A 27,432-nucleotide genomic window follows, 5' to 3' on the forward strand; every position below is an offset into this window, starting at 1 on the left:
AATCTGCCTATTGTTAACTTGCCCTTGAGTGAAAAAAACACAACATTGAAAGCTATTAAAAGATTTTTTTGCAGGGGCGGTTCCAGGATTTGACGTTGGGGGCGTATCTTAGGGGCGTAACCTTTTAACTTGCCCCCCCCCCCCTCCGTCAGAAACGTTGTTTATTTGGTTTAAAATGTTGGCAGGGGAGTTTGGGGGAAGAAAACAATTACTAGTCCGAAATGGTGCATTGGGCATATTTTATCACTTTTTTCTCCTTTATTGAAATAAAAGTTGAACTTGATTTAAAGATGATTTAAGGCGGGTTCACCGTATAACACGTCACCTTGAACATTTCAAGTGACCATCATGTATACAAATACAGATTCAAGCCTAATTCACTGTATACCTCGTCACCTTGAACATTTCAAGTGACTATCATGTATACAAATACAGATTCAAGCCTTATTCACTGTATACCACGTTTATATTCTGAACATCATTATAATTGTTAAGATATGAGAACTGATAACTGACTGCTTGGGGATAAGCAAAGGCATTCCACCGTACCAGACGATCATGGGTCAAGGAGTATGATTATTCTCACTTTTCGGTAATTAGGTTCTATCATTTGTTTAAATCTATAATGTGCCTTTCAAGCTCCAAGTAATATAGTTTGCTAATACAATGTTTCATTTAAGAGTATACGGGCAAGATGCTGGTCTCCCCGTCTCCCACCCCCCATTAGTATACCATATTCATAGGATTTGTAAACAATGAGTACTCAGGACTCATGGGAGGGTGATACACGGTACGCAGAACCTAAAAAAAAGACATTGTTCGGTACGCAGATTCGTTAGATAGTTTAAGAGTGGTTAGGCAGAATCAATTTGGTAGAAAGATTGTATTGTTGTAAATCGATATATTAGCATGCCAGATACCCCAAATTTAAATTCTGGTTTGGCCCTTGTAAATATCTGAAATGCCTTCTGTTATTTCCCACCTCACTGGAAAGTAAGAGCTGCCTCTCAACTCGGAAACTGCCTGCGGAGGAGCCGAATACGACTAACTGTTGACCTATGACACGGCCAGAACGGCTTTGGATGGAAAGGTAGGACAGATCTGAAGGGCACAGATTCCATCAGTACGACCATATGAGGAACTATGATGTTTGACGCCTCATAAAAGACGCCTTGTCATACAAGCGAATGAAACAAATACCAAAGTGGACCACCTACAAGATAATCAACTTCCGGAAGAGCTTCAATCCTTTAAAAGGGGCCCAGACTCCTGCTATGCTAGGGAAACCTTGCGGGACACTGGTAGTACCCCAACAGTCAAGTAACCTTCCGACGTACTTACACACGTTTAGATGACCAGCGGAAGCCACGGTGTGGGGCGAAAAGCAGACAGTTGAGGATTGAGAGAATGGACCAAGAAAAGAATGCAGTGTGTTCGGTACGCAACACGGAAGAAAGATACAACCTCATATTATGGAGGACACACGGAACTTGAACTTAGTTTGACTATGCTGTTTGAATATTGATTTAAATGCAAAAAGACGTATAAAAACGAAATATGTCGTCTGACGATTAATCAACTTTTTTTCTTTTTTTAAAATAGTATGAACCAACACTATTTACTGATTTAAAACTCATTTCAATTCATGGAGCTAGCTACCAATGCGTTTGGTCTGGTAGGTGATAAGAGTTGGACACATCCATACACAATTTTAAGGATTTTTTTATAATAATTATAAGTTTTTATTGGTATGTTCCCTGAGCTATTGTAGCCCTATTTCAGCTCGCAAAAAAAAGACAGCTATAAGGGTGATTATTTGTTTATTTTTTTTAACAACGTATCATAATAAGTATACTAAGACTATGTATCATGTATAAAATGTATACAATTGTAATATAAAACCATAAATATCATTATATGGGTATATTTTTCAAGACAGTGTATAAAGAAAATAATATCAATCATTAAACCAGAGTAAAACATAACATATAAAAAATAAAATGTCAGAAATATGATGTAAAAACAATCTCGGCTTCCACACGCACGAATATCATCACCAAGTGGGCCAAGACGGAACTAAATCGCTCACCTGAGTAAAACCATTTCATAGACAAACTTGCAATTGGTTGGAGCTTACATATTTTGCTATATTTTTTTTAATTTCAGTATATTCAAAAAAGATTCGCTCCGATTTGTAATCCCTATTTTGCAATGGTTCAGAACAGTCTGAGCAATTTTTGAAAGGACTAATACAAGGATGTTTGTTGTAAAGTTTGAGCAAAATCAGTTTCTGGGAAGATGTTATTTGTAACAAAAAAGTTCACAACTTTCAATGGACACGGGGTGATCACAATAGGTGACCTTGAGCTATTTGTGCACAAGTGAGATAAAAAGGACATCAGAGCACAGTGAAACAAACACTTTCACTGGTCTGTTTGTTAACTGCAGTTGAACAAGGGCCATAACTCGACAATTATTGAAGCCATAGTTATTGACCTTGTAATAATTGTGTGCATTGTCAATGGAAAAATGCACACCATGTTTCTTTTGAAGATCTTGAACAGTTTTTTAATTACAGTCGATCACCGTTGGCTCAATTCCTTGTTGGCTCGAACTAGATGTAAAGAACCGATTTCTTTACACTGAAGGTAAAAAATCCCCGCTTGGCTCGAATCTTCCGAGGTTCGATTAATTTTCGCGGGTCCCTGGGAATTCATGCCAATGGGGTTCTAATTCTAACTACGACGTCAAACGCAGACACTAACAATGGCACGAAGGGTATGACAATACCCTGACTTATTTCGTGAAATAAATTATTTATGATTCCATAAGAGCCCGAACACTCTGAGGTAGGATGGTCCGTGCCCCTGGGCGGACTTTCTCGGTGACCCGGAAGACAAAGCCCTCTGCCCCTTGAAGTATGGGTACCTCGTGTTGCCAGCTGAAAAGAGCTCCGTCCGTGGTCTCCATGTACGGATTGACCTCAATCACCCACAGTTTCTTGCCTGCAAAATACATTGTAGGTGTTTAGCATTTAAATGTGATACATTTAATATTCACCATGTTCAGTTAATGTATGTATCATAGATTTTGAACAAAACTGGTAAGTTAATGTATGTATCGTAGATTTTGAACAAAACTGGTAAGTTTCATAGATTTAAGTTGAATAGATTTTGAACAAAACTGGTAAGTTTCATAGATTTAAGTTTAATAGATTTTGAACAAAACTGGTAAGTTAATGTATGTATCGTAGATTTTGAACAAAACTGGTAAGTTTCATAGATTTAAGTTTAATAGATTTTGAACAAAACTGGTAAGTTAATGTATGTATGGTAGATTTTGAACAAAACTGGTAAGTTTCATAGATTTAAGTTTAATAGATTTTGAACAAAACTGGTAAGTTTCATAGATTTAAGTTTAATAGATTTTGAACAAAACTGGTAAGTTAATGTATGTATCATAGATTTTGAACAAAACTGGTAAGTTAATGTATGTATCGTAGATTTTGAACAAAACTGGTAAGTTTCATAGATTTAAGTTGAATAGATTTTGAACAAAACTGGTAAGTTCCATAGATTTAAGTTTAATAGATTTTGAACAAAACTGGTAAGTTAATGTATGTATCGTAGATTTTGAACAAAACTGGTAAGTTTCATAGATTTTAGTTGAATAGATTTTGAACAAAACTGGTAAGTTTCATAGATTTAAGTTTAATAGATTTTGAACAAAACTGGTAAGTTAATGTATGTATCATAGATTTTGAACAAAACTGGTAAGTTAATGTATGTATCATAGATTTTGAACAAAACTGGTAAGTTAATGTAGGTATCATAGATTTTGAACAAAAATGGTAAGTTTCATAGATTTAAGTTTAATAGATTTTGAACAAAAGTGGTAAGTTCCATAGATTTTGAACAAAACTGTTGGTTTCACAGATTTTGAACAAAACTGGTAAGTTTAATAGATTTTGAACAAAACAGCTAAGTTAATGTGGTGTGTAACACTGCTTCTTATGATGATGTTTATTAAAGAGGGGTATCAATGTCAATGTTCATCCATGATTTTACAATTTACCTATTTACAATTTACCTATTTACAATTAACCTATTTTTTCTTTAGCAATTTCACAATTGTAATAACGTTACATTTTGTTTATCTCTTCTGTGAAGTTGGATACATATTCATGTTTAATAAAATATAAACCACTTATAGATAGGATGTTTGTTCTCATTTTATATATTGCATACATGTAACATAATTACTTATACAAAAATTTCAACTCAACCGCACAATAATATGAATAGAGCAGACCGGTATATGCAAGAGGAATCCGGTTCTTAGATGGGAAACTGTCACCATATAAGAGTTGATGAATTTTAATGAAGGTACCCAATTAATAAATCTATATTTAAGCAAATATTGTGCATTTTCCCTTCATTTGAATAATGCAACAAGACACGCAAATACAAATTCATATAATCTAAATTTTATGATCTTTTATGCCTTTCAATAAATCTAACATATAAAGTATTTCATGAGTCATTACTCTTGTGATGTAATGCCCAATTTTATGTCGGTCCTTTGAAAAAGACCTTTAAAGGATGTGGGGTTTTTTAAGTGTTAATGTGAAGGTCACATGGCTATATTTAAATTTTTGCCTCAACCAGTAGGAAGCCGGTGACAAAAATTGGTTGATTCAATGGCGGCTCCAGGATTTAACATAAGAGGGGGCGCAATTTAGTGGCAAATATTGTGGCGCGCGCTCCCTTCCCAAGGAACACCAAAGAAGGCTCTAAACATTACAATGGAGTTTGGGGGTTCTCCCTCCACGAACAATTTGGATCACTTAAAGCTGCAGTCTGACAGATATACCATTTTTTCAACTTTTTAATTTTTAAGCTAATTTTTGCATAAATATCTGCAAACCAATGATATTAGATTGCTGACAAAAAACAGATCGTAGATTTTCCTATTTCCGTTCAAAAATTAATGTTTTTTGGCTTAAACCGTTACTAACGGTTTAAGAAAAATGCATAAAACATCAATTTTTGAACTTAAATATAAAAATCTGCGATCCAATTTTTTGTCAGCAGTCTTATATAACTAGCTTCCATGGATTTTCGCAAAAATTGGCTCGTTCCAAGACAAAAAATAAAAAAGTTGTCAAAACGTTTAATCTGTGAGAGTGCAGCTTTTAAGACTTTGGTGATGCATTTTGTTGTTACTAATGCATAATTTCTCTACTAACATTGTCATGAAATGTTCACTTCAACAATTTTCTAAAACTGCTAGTGCAAGTGAAGTTCATGAAAAGATGATTTGACCATTAAAATATTATATTAAAGATGCACTCTCATTCCCAAATAAGACTTATCACAATTAATATGATTGTTTTAATTTACCAAAAAGGATGAATAAATGTCAAAAACAATAGTACTTATGAAGGATACCTCGTTTAATATGAAAGAAAAGTGCCTTATAAGAGAAAAATAGATCACCGTACCGTAAATCTTTTAGCATTTAACAAACATTCAATATTTTTGCCTTTTCAGCTATTAAATACATTGTTACAATCTTGTTAGGCCTTAAAAAATTATTTGGTTAGGGTTACATCCTTTTTAAAAATAGGTAGGGTAGGTAGGCTTTTTTATTATTAGGCTTTATATTAGAATGTCATTTTCATCATTGGAGAATAGTGTTAAAGTTAAAGTACTGACTATAAAAACGTTAGGGTCGGCGCCTATTCCGTAGGTAGGATCGGGTAACCCGAACCAAATGTATTTTTTTTAGGCCTTATCAGTAATTAATATTTTCCATAAATGCATTATTTAGTAAGAAGTTAATGGTTTATTAATCAAAATTTATGTGTGTTATACATGTATATGTATTGATTTTGAATAAGAGTGCCACTTGAACAAAACGCACTTCTTAACTTCGTAACGATGTCGACACCGACAGAACGGTTATCACAATAATCTTACTTCTTACTTTGAAAAAAAACATACAAACTAACAAGAGGGCCCTGAAGGCCCTGTATCGCTCAGCTGATCCAATTCAAGTGTGAAATAAGTGTTTTCAGGGCGAGGGCAATTGTGACAGGGGGAGGGATTAAGTGTTTTTCAGTGCAATGGAAAGTGCAATGAGAGGGGACTTAATTAAAACAAATTTAGGACTAGTTTTCAAAGCTACATGTTAAATATTATAGTTGAGGGTATTTCAGTTTTAGAGAATTTGAAATGTCAGTCTGGTGGTCTGCTACCTTAGAAAGGATGCGTACTTGTCTTTGTTTGTACATTTTTATTTTCTGTTCTTCTTATGGTTGGAGTATAAACATGAAAAGTGTCAAGTTCCATGAACGTATGGTCATAAATATGGCCTCTAGAGTGTAAACATGCTTTTCCTATTATTTGACCTGGTGACCTAGTTTTTAGAGTGTTAACAAGCTTTTCCTATTATTTGACCTGGTGACCTAGTTTTTGTCAGCAGATGGCCAGATTTGAACTTGGCCTAGAGCTAATCAATATAAACATTCTGTCTAAGTTTCATGAACATACAGTCATAAATGTGACCTCTAGAGTGTTAACAAGCTTTTCCTATGATTTGACCTAATGACCTAGTTTTTGACCACACATGACCCGGATTCAAACTTGACTTAGAGATTATTAATATAAACATTCTGACCAATTTTCATGAAGATATAGTCATAAATGTGACCTCTAGAGTGTTTACAAGCTTTTCCTTCAATTTGACCTGGTGACCTAGTTTTTGACCTCACATGACCAAGATTCGAACTTGGCCTAGAGCTAATCAATATATACATTCTGACTTAGTTTCATGAACATACAGTCATAAATGTGACCTCTAGAGTGCTAACAAGCATTTCCTATGATATGACCTGGTGACCTAGTTTTTGACCGCACATGACCCAGATTTACACTTGACTTAAAGATTATTAATATAAACATTCTGACCAATTTTCATGAAGATACAGTCATAAATGTGACCTCTAGAGTGTTAACAAGCTTTTCCTTCAATTTGACCTGGTGACCTATTTTTTGACCGCACATAACCCAGATTCGAACTTGACCTAGAGGTTATTAAAATTAATATTCTGACCAAGTTTCCTGAAGATACAGTCATAAATGTGACCTCTATAGTGTTGAAAAGCTTTTCCTTTAATTTGACCTGGTGACCTAGTTTTTAACCCCAGATGACCCAATATCGAACTCGTCCAAGATTTTATTGAGGGTAACATTCTGACCAAGTTTCATTAAGATTGTGCCCAAATTGTGACCTCTAGAGTGTTAACAGTCAATTTGTTGACGACGGACGCCGACGGACAACGATGACAGACGACGGACACAGGGCGATCACAATAGCTTACCTTCAGCACTTCGTGCTCAGGTGAGCTAAAATTGAGTATAATGTATAAGCAAACCTACCATTTTCGCATATTGCAAAGTCAATAATGGTGTTTTCGGGGAAGTCTGTGCTTGTGAGCTTTGGTTTGATTTTGTCATCGTAGTATTTCTTCACCATATCCCCATACATTGCCTTGTTGCTCGCGAGTCTTTCTGAGTATATTGCATAGTTGTACTGTGACAAGGCCACAAGCTCGTTCTTCCAAACAAATCCTCTAAATTCCATGTCCACATCTATATCAACAAATTTTCGAATGACGAAATGTTCGTGGTATTTGCTGACTTGATTAACGGCAGCCAGCAAAAGATCCTGATATATTCTCTCACTTCGGAGAAACATATCAATGACCTCTCCTGCAGTTTTTACTCTCAGAGCATCAAAAGCTGCTTTGAGCAAGCACGTGATTTTGATATTTTCTGATCGATAAGATTCGGGATATGAATCAAGTTCAGAGAGGTACAGTTGTTTGAAATTGTTCTGAACTAGTGGTGCATCTTTAGCACTCCTGCTGGATGTTTTGACAAAAGCGAATCCATCTTTTGTGAAAACATCCATTGCGTTTTGCAGCCTGTTTTCGAGAACGTCGAGAAGTATCCTCTCGTCATCGGAGAGAGTATCTTTCCAATCTGTATTCTTGATCACGTCACTGTCTTTGTTTAAGTACAATCTGAAATGGTGATACAAATGTAATTTGTGTTTCATTACATCCATTCGGGTCATAATAATGCACCAGTCAAATGTAACCACGCCCCCCCCCCCTGGTCTGGGGAATAGTGGGGACTTTGACTTTCTGTCAAGCCAACCCAGACTAAAATCCCCGCCCTGCGCACCCAAGGGACCTTAGGTTAGGCCTATTCCCTGCTATATTTTGCACAAAGACAAAACCACCGCATTCACTCGGCACTGCATGGCCACCTGAAAGGTAAAAACACAGCCCATTTTCCCAGCTATCCCCGGTATACACACGGACCTGGAGACGTGGTTGTAATTGACAGGTGCATAAAGCACCTTTAAATTTCAGAACTGCCTCCATGTAGGAGAATTATGAGTGTAGGCATTCCAGAAAGGCTATGTTAGACTGCTGTATGGGATATAACCTTGGCCGGGTTATTTCTCCAAAAGACTTTGATTCCTAGGTCCAATTAAGTTGGAATTAAGACAACAAAATTTGCAGTTTACCTATATCTCCTATCGATTTTGAGGTCAGTAGATCAAGCGCATGGTGACTTTTCTTAGAACATTGGTTTACGATCAATAGCTTATAAATTACAATGTACTTGTTTGAGTCCTCAAATTGTGGATATTTGAGATTGTGCATACTATTAAGATTGCCCCGGATTGCACATAGGTCATGGTGAGTAAATCACTCCTAAATATTTTGGGGTCAGTACGTAAGGATCAAGGTTGTGGTGGCATTTATTGGAAAATCGGTTTCCGATCAATAACTTGTATTGACATGTTCAATGGCAGTAACGTCAGTTGCGCCCAGGTGATATTGTTATTGTTTTTCGCGTGCAGATCGCCATATTTGGAGATAAATCGGCAAATCTAAGAAAATGCTTACTGGTCAATTCTGTAAATTTTTAGAACCCAGGTTCATTCCAAATCTGGTCAATCTATGGCACACTAAAATAATAATTAAAAGGCCTCGATTGTTTTCCCGATTCATGTTTGTGTACTACAACACGTAAGAAAAAGGGTAATTTTGATAAGTACCTCAAAACTCTCTGCTAAAAGTAGAACTGTCATTTTATGTTTGTAGTCGAGTAGAAGGTCGAGACCCGGTGTTAAAACAAGATGTTAATTACCTCTCATACACTGCAAGAAAGACCTTGGCTTCCTCAAGAAGAAAGGGGCACAATTCTGTAGGGAATGTTTCATCTTTCAACAGGTCAATCCAGTGCTCTGTATTCACTTCTAACACTGATTTCTCATAAGCTAAAATACGAAACATAACATATGATGTTAAATGTACATGTACTACTATAAGTATAAGCAACTGTTAAACAGTTTGAGGCCCCTTTGTCAACAAGCTTACAACAACATATTGTGAAATCAAGAGTTTCAGTTCAATGTAAAGAAAGTAATACAAAGTAAAGGACAGACCAATAAAGCGATTAGTTTTAATGTAAATCTAACCAAATTAGACAGGATAAATGAAAATCTGATAGAACTACATAGACGTTGAAAAGATGGCCCACACCTTGTGAATATCTTATTATACCTAATTATGTGTTCAGGGGCCTCAGAAATTACAAAAAGTCAGTAGTATCCTGATGCAATAGTGTTACTAAATTTATTACAAGCATTTTCAAGCTAACATCGTTATTGATGTGCTCATTAAATCATAACCAGAAGCCTATGAGGGCCTTTACTCTACGGGCATGGCTCCTGGCCCCAATATCACGAAAATACCTTAGTCAAATCTCAATCTCAGTCTCAACTCATTTTTCCACATTACAGTATGACATTATTTAAAATTGCTAATGTTTTACTATTTTTAAAAGCACATTCTCACAAGCATTACGTTGATTGACATTATTGTTCAATATTCTAAAAACAATTATTTCTACAGCACAAAATGTACTTGAAACTCAAAAATAATAAATTTGACTCAAGTACAATTTTTGCTCTCCAATATTTTTTCTATAAAATATTTATCAATTTTTTAATCAACATAATGGATGAGAGAATTCGATTTTAAAAAAGGTCAAACATTTACAATTTTGAATCATATGATGCTGTTATTTGATAAAAACAGTTGAGACTGAGAATGAGATTTGACTTGAGTATTTTCATGATATTGGGGCCTGGTGTCAGTTTCAATCTAGAGCATGTACGTATGGGTAATAGGCAACATTCGTATAGTTCTCTTGGAAAGTTTTGTGAATGGACTAGCTGAAAACGTTGCACGTTCAATATGTGAGGGAAGAAAATGTAGTGAGCAGATTAGGGGTTTTCAAAAGGAACAGAACTCTCATGTATATCAAACTGCTGTATAAGTTTGATAGAAATACTAACAGGGCCATTATGGCTCTAAATCACTCACCTGAGAGGAAGTTTTAAGCCTTCCTTACCACTAGACAATGTTACATACCAAATATCTTATCTCTAGGCCTTTTGTTTCAGACATGAGGATAACATTTTCCTTTATATCTTTAAATAACACAGGTGACCCTCAGGGCCGGGCTAATTTGGAACTCAGGGGCATAATTTGAACAATCTTGGTAGAGGACCATAAGACAATGCTACACACCAAATATCTCAGCTTGAAATTTGTTCTCAAAACTGTATAAATGGTCCAAATTTCATTGCTGTGGCTTTAAAAATAAGAAAGTATAACAAAAGGTCACATGTCAATGTCAATATTGTCCAATGTCAAAACTGTTCACATAGTCAAAAATTCAATGCAGTGCTTGAAAAATAAGAAACTAGGTCAAAGGTCACAATCAAGATCATCCAAACACAACATTTAGATTTGTTTTCAAAACTGTTCTCAAATTCCAAATTTCATTGGTGTAGCTTTAAAAATATAATGAAGGTCAAAAGGTCAAAGTTAAAGGTCATCTGAGGCCAACATTGATACTCGTTAGCGAAAACTGTCCACATGGTCCAAATTTTATTGCAGTAGATCCACAAATAAAAAAGTAGGTCGAGAAGTCAGTCACAATCAAAGTCATCTGAGGACTAACATTGATATTTGTTTACAAGATTGAACACAAGGTCCATGTTCATTGCTGTAGCTTCAAAAATAAGAAAGTAGGTCAAAAGGTCAGTCATGGTCATCCAAGCACAATACTGGTATTTATTTTCAAAATTATCCACCGGGGTGGGGCCAGTTTGAACACAGGGGCATAATATGAACAAACCTGGTAGAGGGCCATCCTATGATGCTACATAACTAATTTCAAAGGTATGTGCCTTGTGGTTTGAAACAAGAAGATTTGCAATGATTTCCCTATATAAGTATAGAAAACTTGTGAACCCAAGTGTGGCCAAGAATGACACTGCGCAATTGTATAAGCTCTTCTGGCCTGCTTAAATTCAAACAACCCATTCTAACTATAATTTTCACCTCTTTAACAAAGGCAAGGGAGAGTACAAATGAATACCAACTGCACACTCTAAAACTGAAGACTGTATCGCAATGGTTTACAGATGCATAGACGCACAGAAGACATACACCGCACCATGGCATACGCTTTCCTGGCCTTTGGCCAGTAGGGCTTGAAATGGGAAACAAACTTGGCAGTTATATAATCATGATTTTAAGTTCTCTATTAATTAATTTGAGCTGGTTTGTGGAAACAGCTGTGATATGATACAAATCCTTTTCCTTGGCAAGCGGCAAAGAAAAATGCCCCCTTCCAGCGGGGCTATATAGAACCACCAACACCTTGGGTGGGATGCAGACTGTCTATAGATACAGTATTCCCAAACCTTTAATGTCTTCATCTTTCATAAATCCTGCAGTTCTAGCACTTGAGAAGTCTTTGATCGGTTCAGTAGACTTCTTTAGCTGAACAGCCTTCAGCTGATCAGCGAGGCTTGCCATGGTGTGATTTAGACCTGGTTAAGATTAGACAAAGAATAATATTTATATCATTTATAATTATTATCTATTTCATACATTTTACAATCTTTTTCTGTAAACATATTACTAATTGAGTACAGGTTAAAGCTGGCCAAATTTAAACAGGTTTTGATGGGTTTCTTCAACATCAAAACTTTAATAACTTGTGACATGTATCTATAGCTTTTTCAAATGTAAACCAAGTGCCGTTTATGTTGAATAGAAATTATAAGAGAGAATGTTTGAAGTCATGTTTACATTTATTGACATGCTCTTTCTGATTGTTATTTTGTTAAAATGATCAATTAAGGCGCTAGGAAAGCTGGCAGTAATTGAGGTACTGGTCTGTAGGAAGTACTCAACCAGTATGCATATTGCAGCATAATATCTGGGAGTAGAATATTTGTTATTGGTTCCAGGTACAAGGAATATCTGTGTTGAGAATAATACATATAAGATAATTTTTATTTAAGTGTAAGATGCTAGTATACTTCACTGAGTGAGCACTGAAAGCTTAATTTCAAGAGTGGCATAGCCATGACTGAAACATTTACTTTTGTTATTTGCAAGGTGAAATATATAATTATCTTACATTGAAACAGACAATTGTTCTTTTAGTTATCTGATTATATATTTTTGGGAAATTGCGCCAAATCATTTGGGAATGTAACTTCACTTCATTAAAGACGTCATTGATTTTTTTCCAAGCCCTGTGCTCCCTGATGCAAGATTTGGAACTGAGAGCAGGCTAAAATTTGTAATAGTGAAAAACATTCAGGTTTAGTGTAGGGAGTCTGTTGCAGTCTGACTACTGATTATCAGTGACACTCAAATAACTACATGTAATTATCGATAGTATCAATAATTCATTATCCTTATGAGTGTCTTTGAAGTTATTTAGTGTTATTGTTGCTGTTATTGATGATCATGTCAGAACAAATATAATTGATTGTCACCGATTTCTGGCACAACCAATTAATTATCCAAAATAATCGATCATTAGAACATCACAATTTGAGGTAATATTTTTACTGTTTGAAACAGTGAAATATGAATTTTATTTCACTAAACAGTGAAATATGAATTTTATTTCACTGATCAATCTCTTAAAACCACCAAAAAGCAAAGAATTAACACGTACTGGCTAAGGTCACAAATCCGAACACTTTTCGAGGTTTTTCACAATTATCTTGGAGAGTTTTTGTTGTAGCAAGTTAAAATTGTGTATGAAACATCTTTGGTTAATGTGACAAAATCTGTCAAAGTACAGATTCAAGATCTCATCAATTTTATGTCGAAAATCGTTCATTTTATAGACAGTAAATCACCTTTCAATTTATGCTATGGAGGGCACAAATACCGAACACTCGAAAAGCGAAAATACATGGTCATACGATTATAATTAATAAGTATGCTATATTAAATAAACACTTAGCTGCAAAGTTATTTATTGTTTCCGATGTTTTTCAAAACATGAAATTCAAATGTAAAGCGTGATTTCTATTTATAAACATATCATAAATGTAGGTCAACATAACTGCAAAACCTAAAGATGCGCGTGCGTCCTCTGACATCATTCCCCGTGAGCTACATTTTGATCTTTAAGGTATAAACATTGAATGGCATTTTTTTTAGAAAAATACTCAACAAAACAAGATGAAACTTCGCAAATCTGACCAAGGCAAGCCTTTGTATTGATCTTGATCATTGAAAAATCGATCACGGTAATCAAACGCGTGTTTAAGCTGGTGTTCGGGATTTGTGCCCTGTTCGGAAATGTACCGTCAACCAGTATGGTTCATGTTCATTTTATTTCCGCGTTCGATTCACCTCGAAGCTCGCCTCTGTAATGATAAATCAACCCGAATATTGTTGACATCATCTACAGAGCATCATTTCAACATGTCTTTAATGAAAAAGTATTAACTATGAACCTTAAATGGCCCAAGATACACACTTAAAACATGGAAGAATATTCACCTGTGTATTACTCTGTTGATATAGTTACAATGGCAAAATTATATACAATGGCAAAATTATAGTCAAGGGAAATAACTTTTGCAAAATGTTTCATTAAACGGTTACATACAACTACGAGTCAACGCGTTTTTTATCCGAGTTATCCGACCCTACCAAAAGATAGCACCGATTCATTGAATTTTGGTGATTAGTTTCGTTACCTTATGGAAAATTGGCGGTTGTAACCACAGGGGGTTCCCTCGAGTTCTTACCCTTCTGGTGTACTGTGTATATATTATAAAAACAAGGGACAGAAGACCGATTGCGCAATCCTGACACGGTTCAACCTGAAGAAAACTACATGTATCACACGGATTAAATAATTAAACTAACATTAAATATTTACATTGCATACGCATTTCTAACTTTTGCATTCTGCACAAGTACACATTACTCAGTCTCACTTAAAGGTGACAATAGCATACAGCAAAATGTCAAAATTTCAACAACAGTATTTACATTATCTGTATTGCTTGCAATGATAATAAGTATATATCCGATCATTTGGCAAAATTTTATGAGTACAAGTGTTCTGAAACTAAATATATAGCCATTTTAAGGTAGCCACTGTCGAGTTTCTTGCAGTAATTTTCGAGTCACACCTTCAAAAAACAAGTACAAAGTAAACCACTGTTACCTATTAGATGAGTGTCATTTTGTGTCAAATTTCGAAACTAGATATATATTCTGAAATGAATCAATATACTTTATGTTTATTTATTGTGTATTTTGATGAAATTGGCAAAAAAACGAACTCTTTCATTCTATTTTTCTAATTTTAATTTGAAAATCTAACTGTAACCTAACAATAGTAAATCAAACAAACATGTTTAAATCATATCAGTAGCTTTTTTTGATACATCAAATCATTTCATTTTAACATGTTAAACATGGATTATGTTGTCAATAAACAATCAATTTCTATTTGATTTCAAAAATTGTCCCGTAAATTACAAGAAAATGTATCGTAAATTATCTTAATAAGATATCTCATTTGAACATCATATAATGAATTTAAACATTTATATATATATACATAAACATTAAACTAGAGGCTAGGGTGTATCATGTTTAACATACATACTTTATATACCTGGTTAACATATGACTAGATACATAACATGATATAACATTTTGCGTTGTAAGCAATTACAAACAGGTTTTGAACAATTAACTATTAAACATTAACAACACAAGATTTTTCATGAACTTGTCAATTCCACATGCTAATTTCAGTTTTAACTAGAACATTTTTGTCCATTGTTAGGTCATAAACTATTCAGCATACGTAGCATGTGACACCTTGTAGCTTGACTCAGTCAAAATCTTGTGTGAAGGTTGTACATATAGTCATTGAGAACGCGCTTTTGTACCTTTCTTTTACCAACTTTTACAGCATCTGCTTTGCCAGGTAGTTGTCGCGAGTTATCATCTCTTTCTAAAAATATTTGTATATCATTCTCTACTCGTTGATTAAGGACTTTGTTTCATGCTCGTTTGCAAATTGAAGCGGTTTTCTGTAGCCCATTCATTTTTCTCCGATTAAGGCCCGTCAACGATGCAAGCGAATATTTAATTCTATATTTCTTTATAATTTTGCCTGATGCAATGCGCATGACAACATGTTTTCTGTTCGATTGTGTTGCTGCCTTTATTTCATTTCCAATACATTCGGCAAACAGCACCTTTTGCCTGACTTTAGATGCTGACAAGTCACTCGGGTCAATGCCTGCTTCGCGCAATAAACTTTCTGATTTGCTTTTAGGTGTAGATGGCTGTTGGGCTGCCAATTGCTTCTGTTTAAGCCTATAAAGTTTCTTTCTTGCACTATTCAGCTTTCTCTGTAAGTCTTCATTTTGGTCTCTCAGTGTCTCATTTGTCCTATATTGTTTTGCAAGGGCCCTTGATACTCTTTTGCGGCCGCGCGACTCTCTTGAACTTTTCTGATAAGAAGAAAATGGCATCTTAATTGCCAGTGGTGTTCTAATATCAGTTGTGCTACTGATTTCATTTTCTTGTGAGGTACTTGGTTCTTGTTCCAACATGGCTTATTCTCTGTCATTTTGGCCTTCAATGTAGTTTGTGTCTATCTTTCGCTTCCTCCTGTGTGTCCGAGCATGTTTTCTGTTAAGCTCGCGTTTGTGTTCTCGTTTCCTTAATGGGAGTTCTGACACTGGCACAAAATAACTTTTAACTCTCTGGTTTTCTCTTCTTAGCCATTCATCTCCCAACATAGCTTTGTTCCTTGCCCTCTACTCCTTCATTCGCTGTAATTTTGACTTTGTCATGCTGAAAATAGTGTATGATTATTTTATTAGCAAAATATGTTCGCAATTTCAAATATGTAAATATCTTAATTAATTATGATAATATTTTGCAATATAATATTTTAAATATAACTAATATATGTATATATTATGTAGCTGATTATTAAACTATCGTTTAAAAGAACGAAACTGTGCGTATCAATCTAAAATTCGGAATAAAAAGATGAATAAGTTACGGGACAAATGGGGGTGATTTACGGAACAGCGTCCCTTTATGGACCATATCAGACATTTAGTTAAAATAATCATTTTCTTTTTAATTGCACACATATACTGTTACATTAGACAATGTTTAATTAATCTTTTTTAAGAAAACATACCTGATTTACTCTTAGTACATTAACATTGAATACACATTGTCATTTAGAAAATAGAGTACCCTAATGTGCAATGAAATTTTCTAAGGTTAAATAACTTATAAAACTTAATAATGTCCTGTGTTTTATACAAACCATTGTCTTTATTGGTGTGATCAGTGGGTTTAACACATGTACCAATATAGAAACATGAAATATTACTTTATTAAAAGATCAATGAAAATGGGTGATTTACGGGACAATGACTTAAGTTACGGGACAACATTTCAATACAACATGTAAACATGAAACAGTAAAACGCAGCTGACATCGACTTCATACTTTAAATAAACATACAATCACAGCATTTTGTACACAAAATTATTTTAATATTATTTAACAATAAAATTTTATGATATAAAACAAAAACATACCTTCTGTTCAAAATTTGGGCGGCCTGTAAACTATAACAGAAATGGCGGATGACTGTGTTTTCTTTATATGACGTCACTATATTGCGTCATTAGACCGAAAAATAATCAACTAGCGAAAAGAAATTAATTATATGGTATAAACGAAACACATGTGACTCGTAACTTATGCCTCGTAAATTACTTCAAAAACAATTCTTACTTGATTATTACCTTTGATATTAATAATTCAAACTACATAGATCCATTCCAAATTAGGAAAGTACTATGGTAATGTACATGTGTAATCCTTTTACAGAATATAACACCATGTGGATGTAACAAACATTTATACCATGGCCTCGTAACTTATTATTAAAAAAATACGGTCGATGGTTGATAGGAATGTCTTCTGCTTGCAAAATAGATAAAATATTTCAGTCCAAAAAGAAATTTGCTTTCAAACAATCAATATTAGCTCTTTAAGAACGTACTTTGCAATGTTTATTTATATTTTTACATGATATTCTATTAACATAATTCGGCAATGACTCGTAACTGACACATAATTGAAGGACATAGGTAAAACACAAAATATTTTAAAACTTTTACTGGATTGGATAACATTTATTTTCAACATAAAATAAACACATCCAGAGCATTGCATTAGATACATTTTTTCAATACATGGGATCCACGATATTGATTATATATGACATACAAAATTGATATTCTTGCAAAGGACACCAGCTTTTTGGCTACCTTGCAAAAGTTAGTCCAAAATTTTAGACAGAAATATTGTGAATAACATATTGAAGTACATGAAAAATAATAATCATATACAAGACCTTGTATTAGTACTATTTTTGTCAAAATTGCCATTAAAATCTGATCCATGCAGCACGCTTATTGCAAGGACAGCATTTGTCACCCTTACGTGAGACTGAATCTAATACCGAGTTTTCACACAGGACTGTTAATTTGCCTTTTTATGTGTGGACAATGATCATCCAATGTAATTGCTCGATACAGCTATCCGATATAAAATGCTCACAAAATGTTTTAAGAAATAAGTAGTTAATTGAATTTAGGTGAATGTGTTTTTTGAAAACATGTATGAATGAGATCGATCATTAATAAATCAGCATCGATCGGTTTGTATCCCTGGTTATCAATCAGGATTTTTTACCGATTCTCGGCACTAAGGATAGTTCTAAAATCGCCATCATCATGAACGTGAACAAAACAATTTACTGCTTGGCAGACGTTTTATTATATGTATTAACGGTCAGGCCTGCATCCATAGATGGGCTTACCGGACAGATTCACATTTAATCATTTGGAAGACTTCTTAAAACGAAAAAAAAAATAGCAGGAAAAACACATTCAACTGTATGCAATTAACTACTTATTTCTTAAAACATTTTGTGAGTAAATATATATTAAACTAAATCATACGGAAATTACCAGTTTTTTAATTCAAGTCACTATCGTGTCACGTGCCGACTCGATCCGGAGTTCGGTCATCGAAACAACACTAGAACAATAAAAAGAACACCATAACGAGTTCTGGAAATTTTATTAGACCATTAAATAAATTTCATTCTACTTTTTAAAAACAGCCTAACGACCATGACTAAGTACATGCAAGTTTATATAAAAATCATGCTTTTGGCACTCGTTGGTTTAAACATATGATATTATTCCATGACAAGGTTCAAATGACAACATCTCGATACAAATAAAATTAGTATTATAGAATTTGTTCGGAAACTAAGCGCTTATAAAGAATCTTCCTTGGCATCAAACATTTATGTTTAAATATTAGTATCTATAAATTTATTATTGGCACTTGTTCTACATAAAAAACTGTGATCTACTTCTTATACATATGTTATTAAACATATCTAACAATAAAAATATATACTATTTTTTCCTTAAGAAATTCAACCGCTAGTTATATTCATAAAGCACCTTTTAACGTTTAATGGTGCACTCTTTCTCCCTAATAAGCAGTACCACAATTAACGAAATTTCGTTATTTTACCGAAAATGTTGAATAAATATCGAAAACAATGATTCTTATAAAGGATGCCGTGTTTAATTTGAGAGAAAGGTGCAGAAAAAACGATAGTTCTACCATATGAGACGATAATTGATCACAGTATTCAATATCGAAGGACCCACCTGTCAATTATTATTTGTGCGTTTTCAGCTATTAAATACACGGTTACAATCTTATCATCAGTAAATAATATTTTATATAAATGCATTATCTAGTAAGTAGTTATAGGTCTTTCACCCAACATGTATGTTTTTAACAGTGTATGTTTTGATTTTATACGAATATCGCAATAAAATGAAAATCTACGTTCAACATATCACAGTTGACATTCATTGCACACTCCTTATGAAACAGTATAAGTATGGTTATCATGTTAATTAGCAGTGAAACACACCTCAGATGATCTTTCCTGCTCCCTCCTTGTCATTTAAGTACATGATTCTTATTGTTTATTTCAAATATTATTTTGCCCCTCCACTCTGATGAAAAACAAACATGTCTGTTTACATCCATTAATCACCAGCGGACTATTCCGTCAGCAGTTCCGGTCTGACCGTTTGTGATCGGATGTAGAGTTCGCAGTTCCGGTAAACGTGCACTTCGGCAGTGCGGGCCCGGAACTGGAGACATATCGTCTTCTCCGGAACTTCTCCCGACAGATCGATCAGCCTATCCTGCACGATGTTTGATCGCTTGTTTCGTGCCCCGTGGTCAACTACCACCAACATTATTTGCGGGCACTTTCTGACCACTTCAAAAACACTCTCGGCGGTAATATTAAAGTTTTGAGTGATAGTCAGATTTTCCAGATTCTTTGCATTCACTGCTATGTCTTCCAAGCAAGAATCGGTCAGACGGCTTGTTTGTGACATTGAACCGCCAGAAATATTCAACTTGCGTAGAAATGTACATTTCTTTACGATTTCTTTCACGCCAGCGTTTGTAACTAGCGCACATGCCTGTACGTTCAATTCGCGCAAATCCCTACAGTAGTTGGCTAATTGTTTGATGCATGCGTTGGTTAGGGCCGAGCAGAAGTGGAAATCCAAACGATAGACGTGTGAATGCTTTCCTAAGTTCAAAGCATCATATCGAACATACACTGGTGTGTGTTTTGCTTGCGACGGTAATGGCTCTTCCATCTTGGAACCGTTCATGGTATCACTTATTCTAGCAGTTTCGTCGTCTTCTTCCTTATGTACAAGGCTTATGTCTTTCACTCTGTGACACATACCAACAGAAAATCTCCTCAGTGCTTTACACTGCGTTAAAATTGCATTCACCGATTTAGAGGTCAATTGTGAACAGTTGCTTACGTCCAAAACTGAAAGTCTTGTGCAGTTTTTCACAAGATTCACCAAGCACATGTCCGTTAGTGAAAGACAGTCCGACACATACAATTCTTCCAGCCAACTACAGCCTGAAGCTACTGCATTAATGGCCACGTCGCTTATTTCCGTACAATGGCGCAAATTGAGAACTTTCAGTTGATGACAATGTTCAGCTATTCTTTCAATTCCCGCATCGGTCACATTAGATTTTACGTGAAGAAATGGGTTGTTATTCAACAGTAAACGTTTCAATTTCGGGCAACACATAGCTACACTTTCAAGTCCGATGTTCGTTATGCCTTCAACCCCAGTCAACAGAAGTTCTTCCAAATGCTGGCTGTGCTTTGCGAAACTTCTCAATAACTTGTCGCTTAATTTGCATTCACACAGAACTAAAACCCTCAGGTTTGTAAGGCAGATCTTTTCAGAAATTAAGTCCAATGCATCGAACTCGAATTCCAAGCTACTCAACGAATTTCGTAAGTCCAGCTTTTTAATGTCTGGCATTTCCGTAAATATAAGTTCAAGCGTACTAGCTTTCAGGGCACAATTTTTAATTGATAACTCTTTCAAGTGCCTATGACTTGCCAAGAACCGTTTAAGCTCGCGTTCATTAAACCCCGGTGTACGGTCCGAATTTCTGGCGAAAGTGACAGATTTCAGATTCGGAAATAATGTTTCGATCGTTGATGACCCTGACTGCTCGTTAAACCTATCGTTCGTTTTCATCTGGTCAGTTATAAAGTCCGAGCAAACCAATTTCAGAGATTCAAGTCCACAATATTTTTCGGACAAATTCCTCAAACATTGATTAACATCTTCATAATGCTCCTCAAAAACGCTGCACGAGTAGCCGCCTTTCAGACAGACCTCCTTCAAATTTGGACAATATATTCCTTCGTGGTCGATGACTTTAGATTCTAATTTATCCAGATCGACAACTAATGTTTCAATACTATCGACAGTATCAGCAATAAGCTCCAAAAATGACTTGGTTGCAAGTCCACATCCAGGAAAGAGCGACAAGCTTATTTCCCGCCAAAATACTCGCTCGTATGTCAGCTGGTTCCATACTTTACACGTGCGTCGTACGCCGCTTATCAGGTCCTCGTGGGAAAGATATTTGAATATTTGCAGAAGAACATTGACGGGAAGATCCATCATAACTGGCTTCTGGAATCCATCCATTGTTCGCCCGTCGATAGGAATATTTCAATTTAGCTAAAGAAGATGACGATTAATTCTCAGCAATGCCTTGTACATTGTACTTGGACCTGAAATAAAGGAATATCTATGTTTCAACCATAAAAAAATTCTGTGCATTGCAGATGGCCAGGACGCTAAAAATTGGAAGTCATATTTGGAACGGCCTAACTGCTCAGATATGGGTTGATACAATGTACACATATGAATCGGCTTCGCCACCGTTGTGGGGTTGGTCTGAGGGCTTGGCCACATTTGTGAGCTTGGCCACATTTGTGGGGGTGGTCACGGTTGAGAGCTTGGCCACATTTGAGGGCTTGGCCACATTTGTGGGGTTGGCCAGGGTTGAGGGGTCGGCCACATTGGTGGGGTTGGCCACATTTGAGGGCTTGGCCACATTTGTGGGGCTGGCCACGGTTGTAGGGCTGGCCACGGTTGAGGGCTTGGCCACATTTGTGAAGGTGGTCACGGTTGAGGGCTTGGCCACATTTGTGGGGCTGGCCACGGTTGAGGGGTTGGCCACGGTTGTGGGGTTGGCCACGGTTGAGGGGTTGGCCACGGTTGAGGGGTTGGCCACATTTGAGGGGTTGGCCACATTTGTGGGGGTGGTCACGGTTGAGGGGTTGGCCACGGTTGAGGGGTTGGCCACATTTGAGGGGTCGGCCACATTTGTGGGGCTGGCCACGGTTGAGGGCTTGGCCACGGTTGAGGGCTTGGCCACATTTGTGGGGTTGGTCACATTTGAGGGCTTGGCCACATTTGTGGGGCTGGCCACAGTTGTGGGCTTGGCCACATTTGAGGGCTTGGCCACATTTGTGGGGCTGGCCACGGTTGAGGGCTTGGCCACATTTGTGGGGCTGGCCACGGTTGAGGGGTTGGCCACAGTTGAAGACTTGGCCACATTTGTGGGGTTGGCCACATTTGAGGGCTTGGCCACATTTGTGGGGCTGGCCACGGTTGTGGGGTTGGCCACATTTGAGGGCTTGGCCACATTTGTGGGGTTGGACACGCTTGAAGGCTTGGCCACATTAGTGGGGCTGGCCAGGGTTGAGGGGTTGGCCAGGGTTGAGGGCTTGGCCACATTTGTGGGGTTGGCCACATTTGATGGCTTGGCCACATTTGTGGGGTTGGCCACGATTGAGGGGTTGGCCACGGTTGTGGGGTTGGTCACAGTTGAGGGCTTGGCCATGGTTGTGAGGTTGGTCACGGTTAAGGGCTTGGCCACGGTTGTGGGGTTGGCAACCGTTGAGGGCTTGGCCACATTTGTGGGGTTGGTCACAGTTGAGTGCTTGGCCACATTTGTGGGGCTGGCCACAGTTGAGGGGTTGGCCACGGTTGAGGGCTTGGCCACATTTGTGGGGTTGGCAACATTTGAGGGCTCGGCAACATTTGGTTTCGGTTGTGGGATTGGCCATGGTTTTGGGTATGTCATGGTTGTGGGCTTGGAAGTAGTTGTGGGGCTGGCCATGGTTGTGGGCTAAGCCATGGTTGTGGGAATGGCCATGGTTTTGGGGTTGGCCATGATTGTGGGGCTGTCCATGGTTTTGAGGTTGGCTTTGGTTTTGTGGCTGTCCATGGTTTTGAGGATGGCTATGGTTGTGTGGCTTGCAATGGTTGTGTGGCTGGCCATGGTTGTGGGCTTGGTCATGGTTGTGGGGCTTGCCATTAGTGTGGGGCTGGCCCTGGTTGTGGAGCTGATCATGGTTGTGGGGCTGGTCAAGATTGTGGGCTTGGCCATGGTTTCGTGGTTGGCCATGGTTGTGGGGCTGGCCATGGTTGTGGAGCTGGTCAAGGTTGTGGGCTTGGCCGTGGTTTTGAGGCTGGCCATGGTTGTTAGATTAGCCATGGTTGAGGGATTGGCCATGGTTTTGGTGCTGGCCATGGTTGTTGGCATGGCCATGGTTTTGGTGTTGGCCATGGTTGTGGGCCTGGCCATGGTTGTGGGTTAGGCTAAGGTTTCGGGGGTTTCGTCACAGTTATTGGGCTGGCCATGGTTATGGGAGTGGCAATGGTTGATGGATAAGCCATGTTTCTGTGGCTGGCCATAGTTGTAGGGCTGGCCAAGGTAGTGGGATTGGCAATGGTTGTACGGCTTGCCAGGGTTGTTGGGCTGGCTATATTTGAGGGACAAGTTACAGTTGTGGGGGTGGTTACTGGTTTGGAGCTGGCCATGATTGTGTGATTGGCAATAGCTGTGAGGCTGGCTACAGATCTGAATCTAACATTATGATATATGATAATATTTAATTTATATTAGGCCATTTTTTTATTATTAATTGGTTAACATATTTTTTTGAACAAATGTTGGACGGGTGGTGCGAAAAAAAAAAAAAAGGATTTCATACTCATATTAATTTCTTTACAAATCATGTACATGTATTTTTCATAGCGTTTGTGGCAAAACCCAAAACCAAAAGATCAAAATAACAACAAACAGGAAAGACATGTTCATAGATACATGTGAATGACATTTGAAATGCCTAAGTATTTTTTGATTTCTATGCAACACAATGTCATCAATGCCTCAATATTATAATGAATATTGATATGTTCAAATGCTCACTTTGTCATACACATATGTTTGGCTTTACAGTCCAGTTTTCTCTCCTACCTATTTCAAATTCAAATTAATGTAATCATTATATAAGCATTTTATATACTTCCACCTTAAAATAATGTCACATTTCAAGTCAATATTATTACAAATTTTCAGTTTTACTGTCACTTTTTGTTGATGTTTTTTTGAAGCACATCCTGACTGGAAGAGTTTTCCTATTTGCAACACTATTTTCACATATCAACCTTACAATGAATATGCCTGGGTCTCATTGATGGGCACTACTTCTTCTCAACAGAAAAAGCACAATGTAACAAATTTCACTGACTCAATTATTTATTAAATGGAATAAGAAAAAGTAAATAATAAAAATGACTTTATATTCAGTAATAAATTCTTTGACATTAAGATATTTCTCTGCAGCTTTAACAAAATTTAAGTTACCCCAGATTTTGATTACTTGAATAGTAGTCTCCATATAATTTGTTTAACAATTAATGCCCCCTGGTACAAACACAGGACAATATATTTTATCAGTTACTCTGGTTTATATGTGATTTGTTAACGTTGATACAGACATCAGCCTTGATGTCAGTGTCACCAAAAAAATAGTTTAAATGCAGATGGTATGTTGAAAATGAGAATTTTTTTTTGTATGATCTCAGCTCAATTGAGGCCGCCATTTTGAAAACAATTTTTAAAACTGCATCCTTATGTTGCAAAGGAACATGCAACAGGTTTTACATGATTTTATGTGCGCAAAAAACCCCAACTGATTTCCTTTTTCCAATATTTAAAAAAAAAAAATCCCCCGCCCAAAAAAAATCATTTTTTTTTTTTTGGAGTTTTCGAAATAATTGGGCAGCCAATTTATAATTTAACCAATTTATTAAAAAAAAGGCCTTATCATATCAAATAAAATAGTGATACTATTGTATTAATCAATGACATGGGTTTCATTTTCACAATTTCACACGAGTCCAATGTTACTAAAAAATAAATATGAAATGAACATTTTTAGATATTTGTACTCAGAGCCTAAAAAAAAAATTGTTTGGTTAGGGTTACATTCTTTTCAAAAATAGGTAGGGTAGGTAGGCTTTTTTTTTTTTTTTTTTTTTTTTTTTTATTAAGCTTAATATAAGAATATCATTTTCATCATTGGAGAATGGTGTTATCTTTTGTATAAGCATTTAAGGTTTAAACTACATATTGAAAAGCAATTAAAAAAAAAAATATTTTTTTTTTTTTTAGTTTTTCATTTTATTTTTAAACTGACTATAAAAACGGTAGGGTCGGCGCCTATTCCGTAGGTAGGGTCGGGTAACCCGAACCAAATGTATTTTTTTTTAGGCCTAGGTTCATACATTTACAAATTTGTGTTAAAGCTGCACTCTCACAGATTTACGGTTTTTACAACTTTTTTTATTTCTTTGTCTTGGAATGAGAAATTTTTGCTTAAATATCTGCAAACCAGTGATAAAAGACTGCTGACAAAAGATCAGAATGCACATTTTCATATTTCCGTTCAAAAAATAATGTTTCATGGCTAAAACCGTTACTATTGGTTTAAGAAAAATGCATAAAACATCAATTTTTGAACTGAAATATAAAAATCTGCACTCTAAAGTTTTGTTAGCTGTCTTATATAACTGGTTTCCATGGATTTTCGCAAAAATTGGCTCGTTCCAAGACAAAAAATAAAAAAGTTGTCAAAAACCTTCAATCTGTGAGAGTGCAGCTTTAACATGTAGGCCTTCACATTAGTCCAGTAGTACTGTGAGAGCATGACACTGATTAAAAGTATGCCTGATTTCAATATTTGATAGACGTTATTTCTTTATCACTTTTACTGCAGAAAAGTTGTATGTTTGATAATTACATAATCTCAGGTGAAGGTCATACAGACAATTTGAACTTAAATTATGACCATCTACATACTTATAAACATTGACTGTGCCTCAGTGTGGTCAACATTGGTACATAGAGTATAAATCAATCAAGCTACAACTACCCCTCCCAATAAATGATTGATTTAGAGGCAGCATTTTGTTTTAGTGTTAAGATTTATCCTTAAATATCCTTAAAAAGTACTCTGAATTAATCCAATTTTTATTTCTGTCAAAATGTACACTTAGTGAGTTACATAAGCAATGTAAATTACCCACCAGAAAGATACATTAACCATGAGGACATGTCTTGGCAAACTACACAATACCAAACTTTTTCCTTGGTAGAATATTGATTTTTTGTTTATTTTATCCGAAACAGGGTATTGTGCGAACTACCATCCAGTTTGCACGAAGTATGCAGATACTCTTCTATCAGGAGGTGCGAAGCGCACCTGACGACGAACGTAAACAAAGTTTCATCGGGTGTAAAATAGGTAATACTTCAAAATATAACATGTTTAAGCGTTTTTACTGATTTCTTTGCAGAAAATTCAAACAGTTGAAAAGGTCTGACCCATCGAATGATTCTAATATTTGCTAACTGTCGTATATTTTCGAGAAACGCATTCGTACTCATTATGATTCGATCCATGGGGGGTCACATACATTGCCATATTTTCAGTGTCAATGTTTTTTCAATAACAAACACTAGCAATAGTAATATGAAAAAATATAAAATCCCCACTAAATCTATTTTGGAATATTTATTATTATGTTGTTGTTTTTAAATAGATTGAAATAAATGAACTAATATTATAAATATGTACATGTTTGTGAAGCCTGTATGTTTAATTTTATTCTTGCTAAATATACTTTGTACAGAGCCATAATGCCAGGCCAAAAGACACGGGGAGATGAGCCCTCAATGTATCTGCAGAGACCCTCAACAGGGAAGTCACAAGACGTACGCCACATTCTCGTAAAAACCTTTCGAGAGCTCTTCACAAGAGATGCCATTGGGCCGGAAACTGTGAAAAATCTAAAAGTTTCGAAAGGAGGTGATGATCCATACCATGAGCGATATGTAGATGCTCTGCAAAAGGTACTTTGAGAATTCTTCTTTGATTCCACTTCTGCTTTTTTATATGTATATGTAAACTGGCAACTTTAAAGGTTCCATTAGCAAAAATTGGCAGCTTTTTACATACAGCAAATAAATTAACACAACTTTAACTTGTTTAATTGGATTTATAATAATCAAGAATAAGTATTGACTATCAACAAAAGTAAAAGTTTAACTTACATACATGTACGTATACATGTCCAACAGAAAAGCT

The 27,432-nt window shown here is 36.1% G+C and overlaps 4 protein-coding genes across 7 annotated transcripts in view; 1 reads left to right on the plus strand and 3 right to left on the minus strand.

The window, feature by feature from the left end:
- Positions 1-1,848: 1,848 nt before the first annotated feature.
- Positions 1,849-14,024, minus strand: LOC128235214 (uncharacterized). Its single transcript, XM_052949988.1, has 5 exons — positions 13,976-14,024; positions 11,863-11,991; positions 9,231-9,360; positions 7,443-8,089; positions 1,849-3,005 (listed from the first exon to the last, which is right to left on the minus strand). The coding sequence occupies exons 2-5, from the start codon at positions 11,975-11,977 to the stop codon at positions 2,818-2,820; spliced, it is 1,080 nt and encodes a 359-aa protein (XP_052805948.1). The 5' UTR covers positions 11,978-11,991; positions 13,976-14,024; the 3' UTR covers positions 1,849-2,817.
- A 4,588-nt stretch (positions 14,025-18,612) lies between these two features.
- Positions 18,613-26,509, minus strand: LOC128210756 (F-box/LRR-repeat protein 7-like). The gene is made up of 2 exons (XM_052915140.1): positions 26,372-26,509; positions 18,613-21,717 (listed from the first exon to the last, which is right to left on the minus strand). The coding sequence occupies exon 2, from the start codon at positions 21,629-21,631 to the stop codon at positions 19,640-19,642; it is 1,992 nt and encodes a 663-aa protein (XP_052771100.1). The 5' UTR covers positions 21,632-21,717; positions 26,372-26,509; the 3' UTR covers positions 18,613-19,639.
- On the minus strand, positions 21,822-23,114 carry LOC128227496 (uncharacterized). Its single transcript, XM_052938111.1, has one exon. The coding sequence runs from the start codon at positions 23,112-23,114 to the stop codon at positions 21,822-21,824; it is 1,293 nt and encodes a 430-aa protein (XP_052794071.1).
- Positions 26,510-26,537: 28 nt separating the features above from the next.
- Positions 26,538-27,432, plus strand: part of LOC128231831 (deleted in lung and esophageal cancer protein 1-like) — a 28,202-nt gene continuing 27,307 nt past the window's right edge. For all 4 annotated transcript variants that reach the window (XM_052945088.1, XM_052945247.1, XM_052945333.1 and 1 more), the window contains exons 1-2: positions 26,538-26,589; positions 26,978-27,197. In XM_052945088.1, the coding sequence (XP_052801048.1) occupies positions 26,985-27,197 (213 nt within the window). In that variant the 5' untranslated portion in view covers positions 26,538-26,589; positions 26,978-26,984. The remainder of the gene's footprint in view (positions 26,590-26,977; positions 27,198-27,432) is intronic.

The sequence above is a fragment of the Mya arenaria genome, chromosome 1 (genome assembly GCF_026914265.1).
Source record: "Mya arenaria isolate MELC-2E11 chromosome 1, ASM2691426v1".
In the NCBI taxonomy this organism is placed as follows: Eukaryota; Metazoa; Mollusca; class Bivalvia; order Myida; family Myidae; genus Mya; species Mya arenaria.

What these genes read in the sequence shown, in the direction of transcription:
- LOC128235214 (XM_052949988.1), bottom strand. Translation starts at nt 11,977, where the DNA reads ATGGCAAGCCTCGCTGATCAGCTGAAGGCTGTTCAGCTAAAGAAGTCT. An exon ending in TTTCTTGCAGTGTATGAGAG is followed by an intron (nt 8,090 to 9,230) that starts GTAATTAACATC and finishes TCACCATTTCAG; the next exon opens with ATTGTACTTAAACAAAGACA. An exon ending in CTTTGCAATATGCGAAAATG is followed by an intron (nt 3,006 to 7,442) that starts GTAGGTTTGCTT and finishes TGTATTTTGCAG; the next exon opens with GCAAGAAACTGTGGGTGATT.
- LOC128210756 (XM_052915140.1), bottom strand. Translation starts at nt 21,631, where the DNA reads ATGGATGGATTCCAGAAGCCAGTTATGATGGATCTTCCCGTCAATGTT.
- LOC128227496 (XM_052938111.1), bottom strand. Translation starts at nt 23,114, where the DNA reads ATGGCCAGCCCCACAACTACTTCCAAGCCCACAACCATGACATACCCA.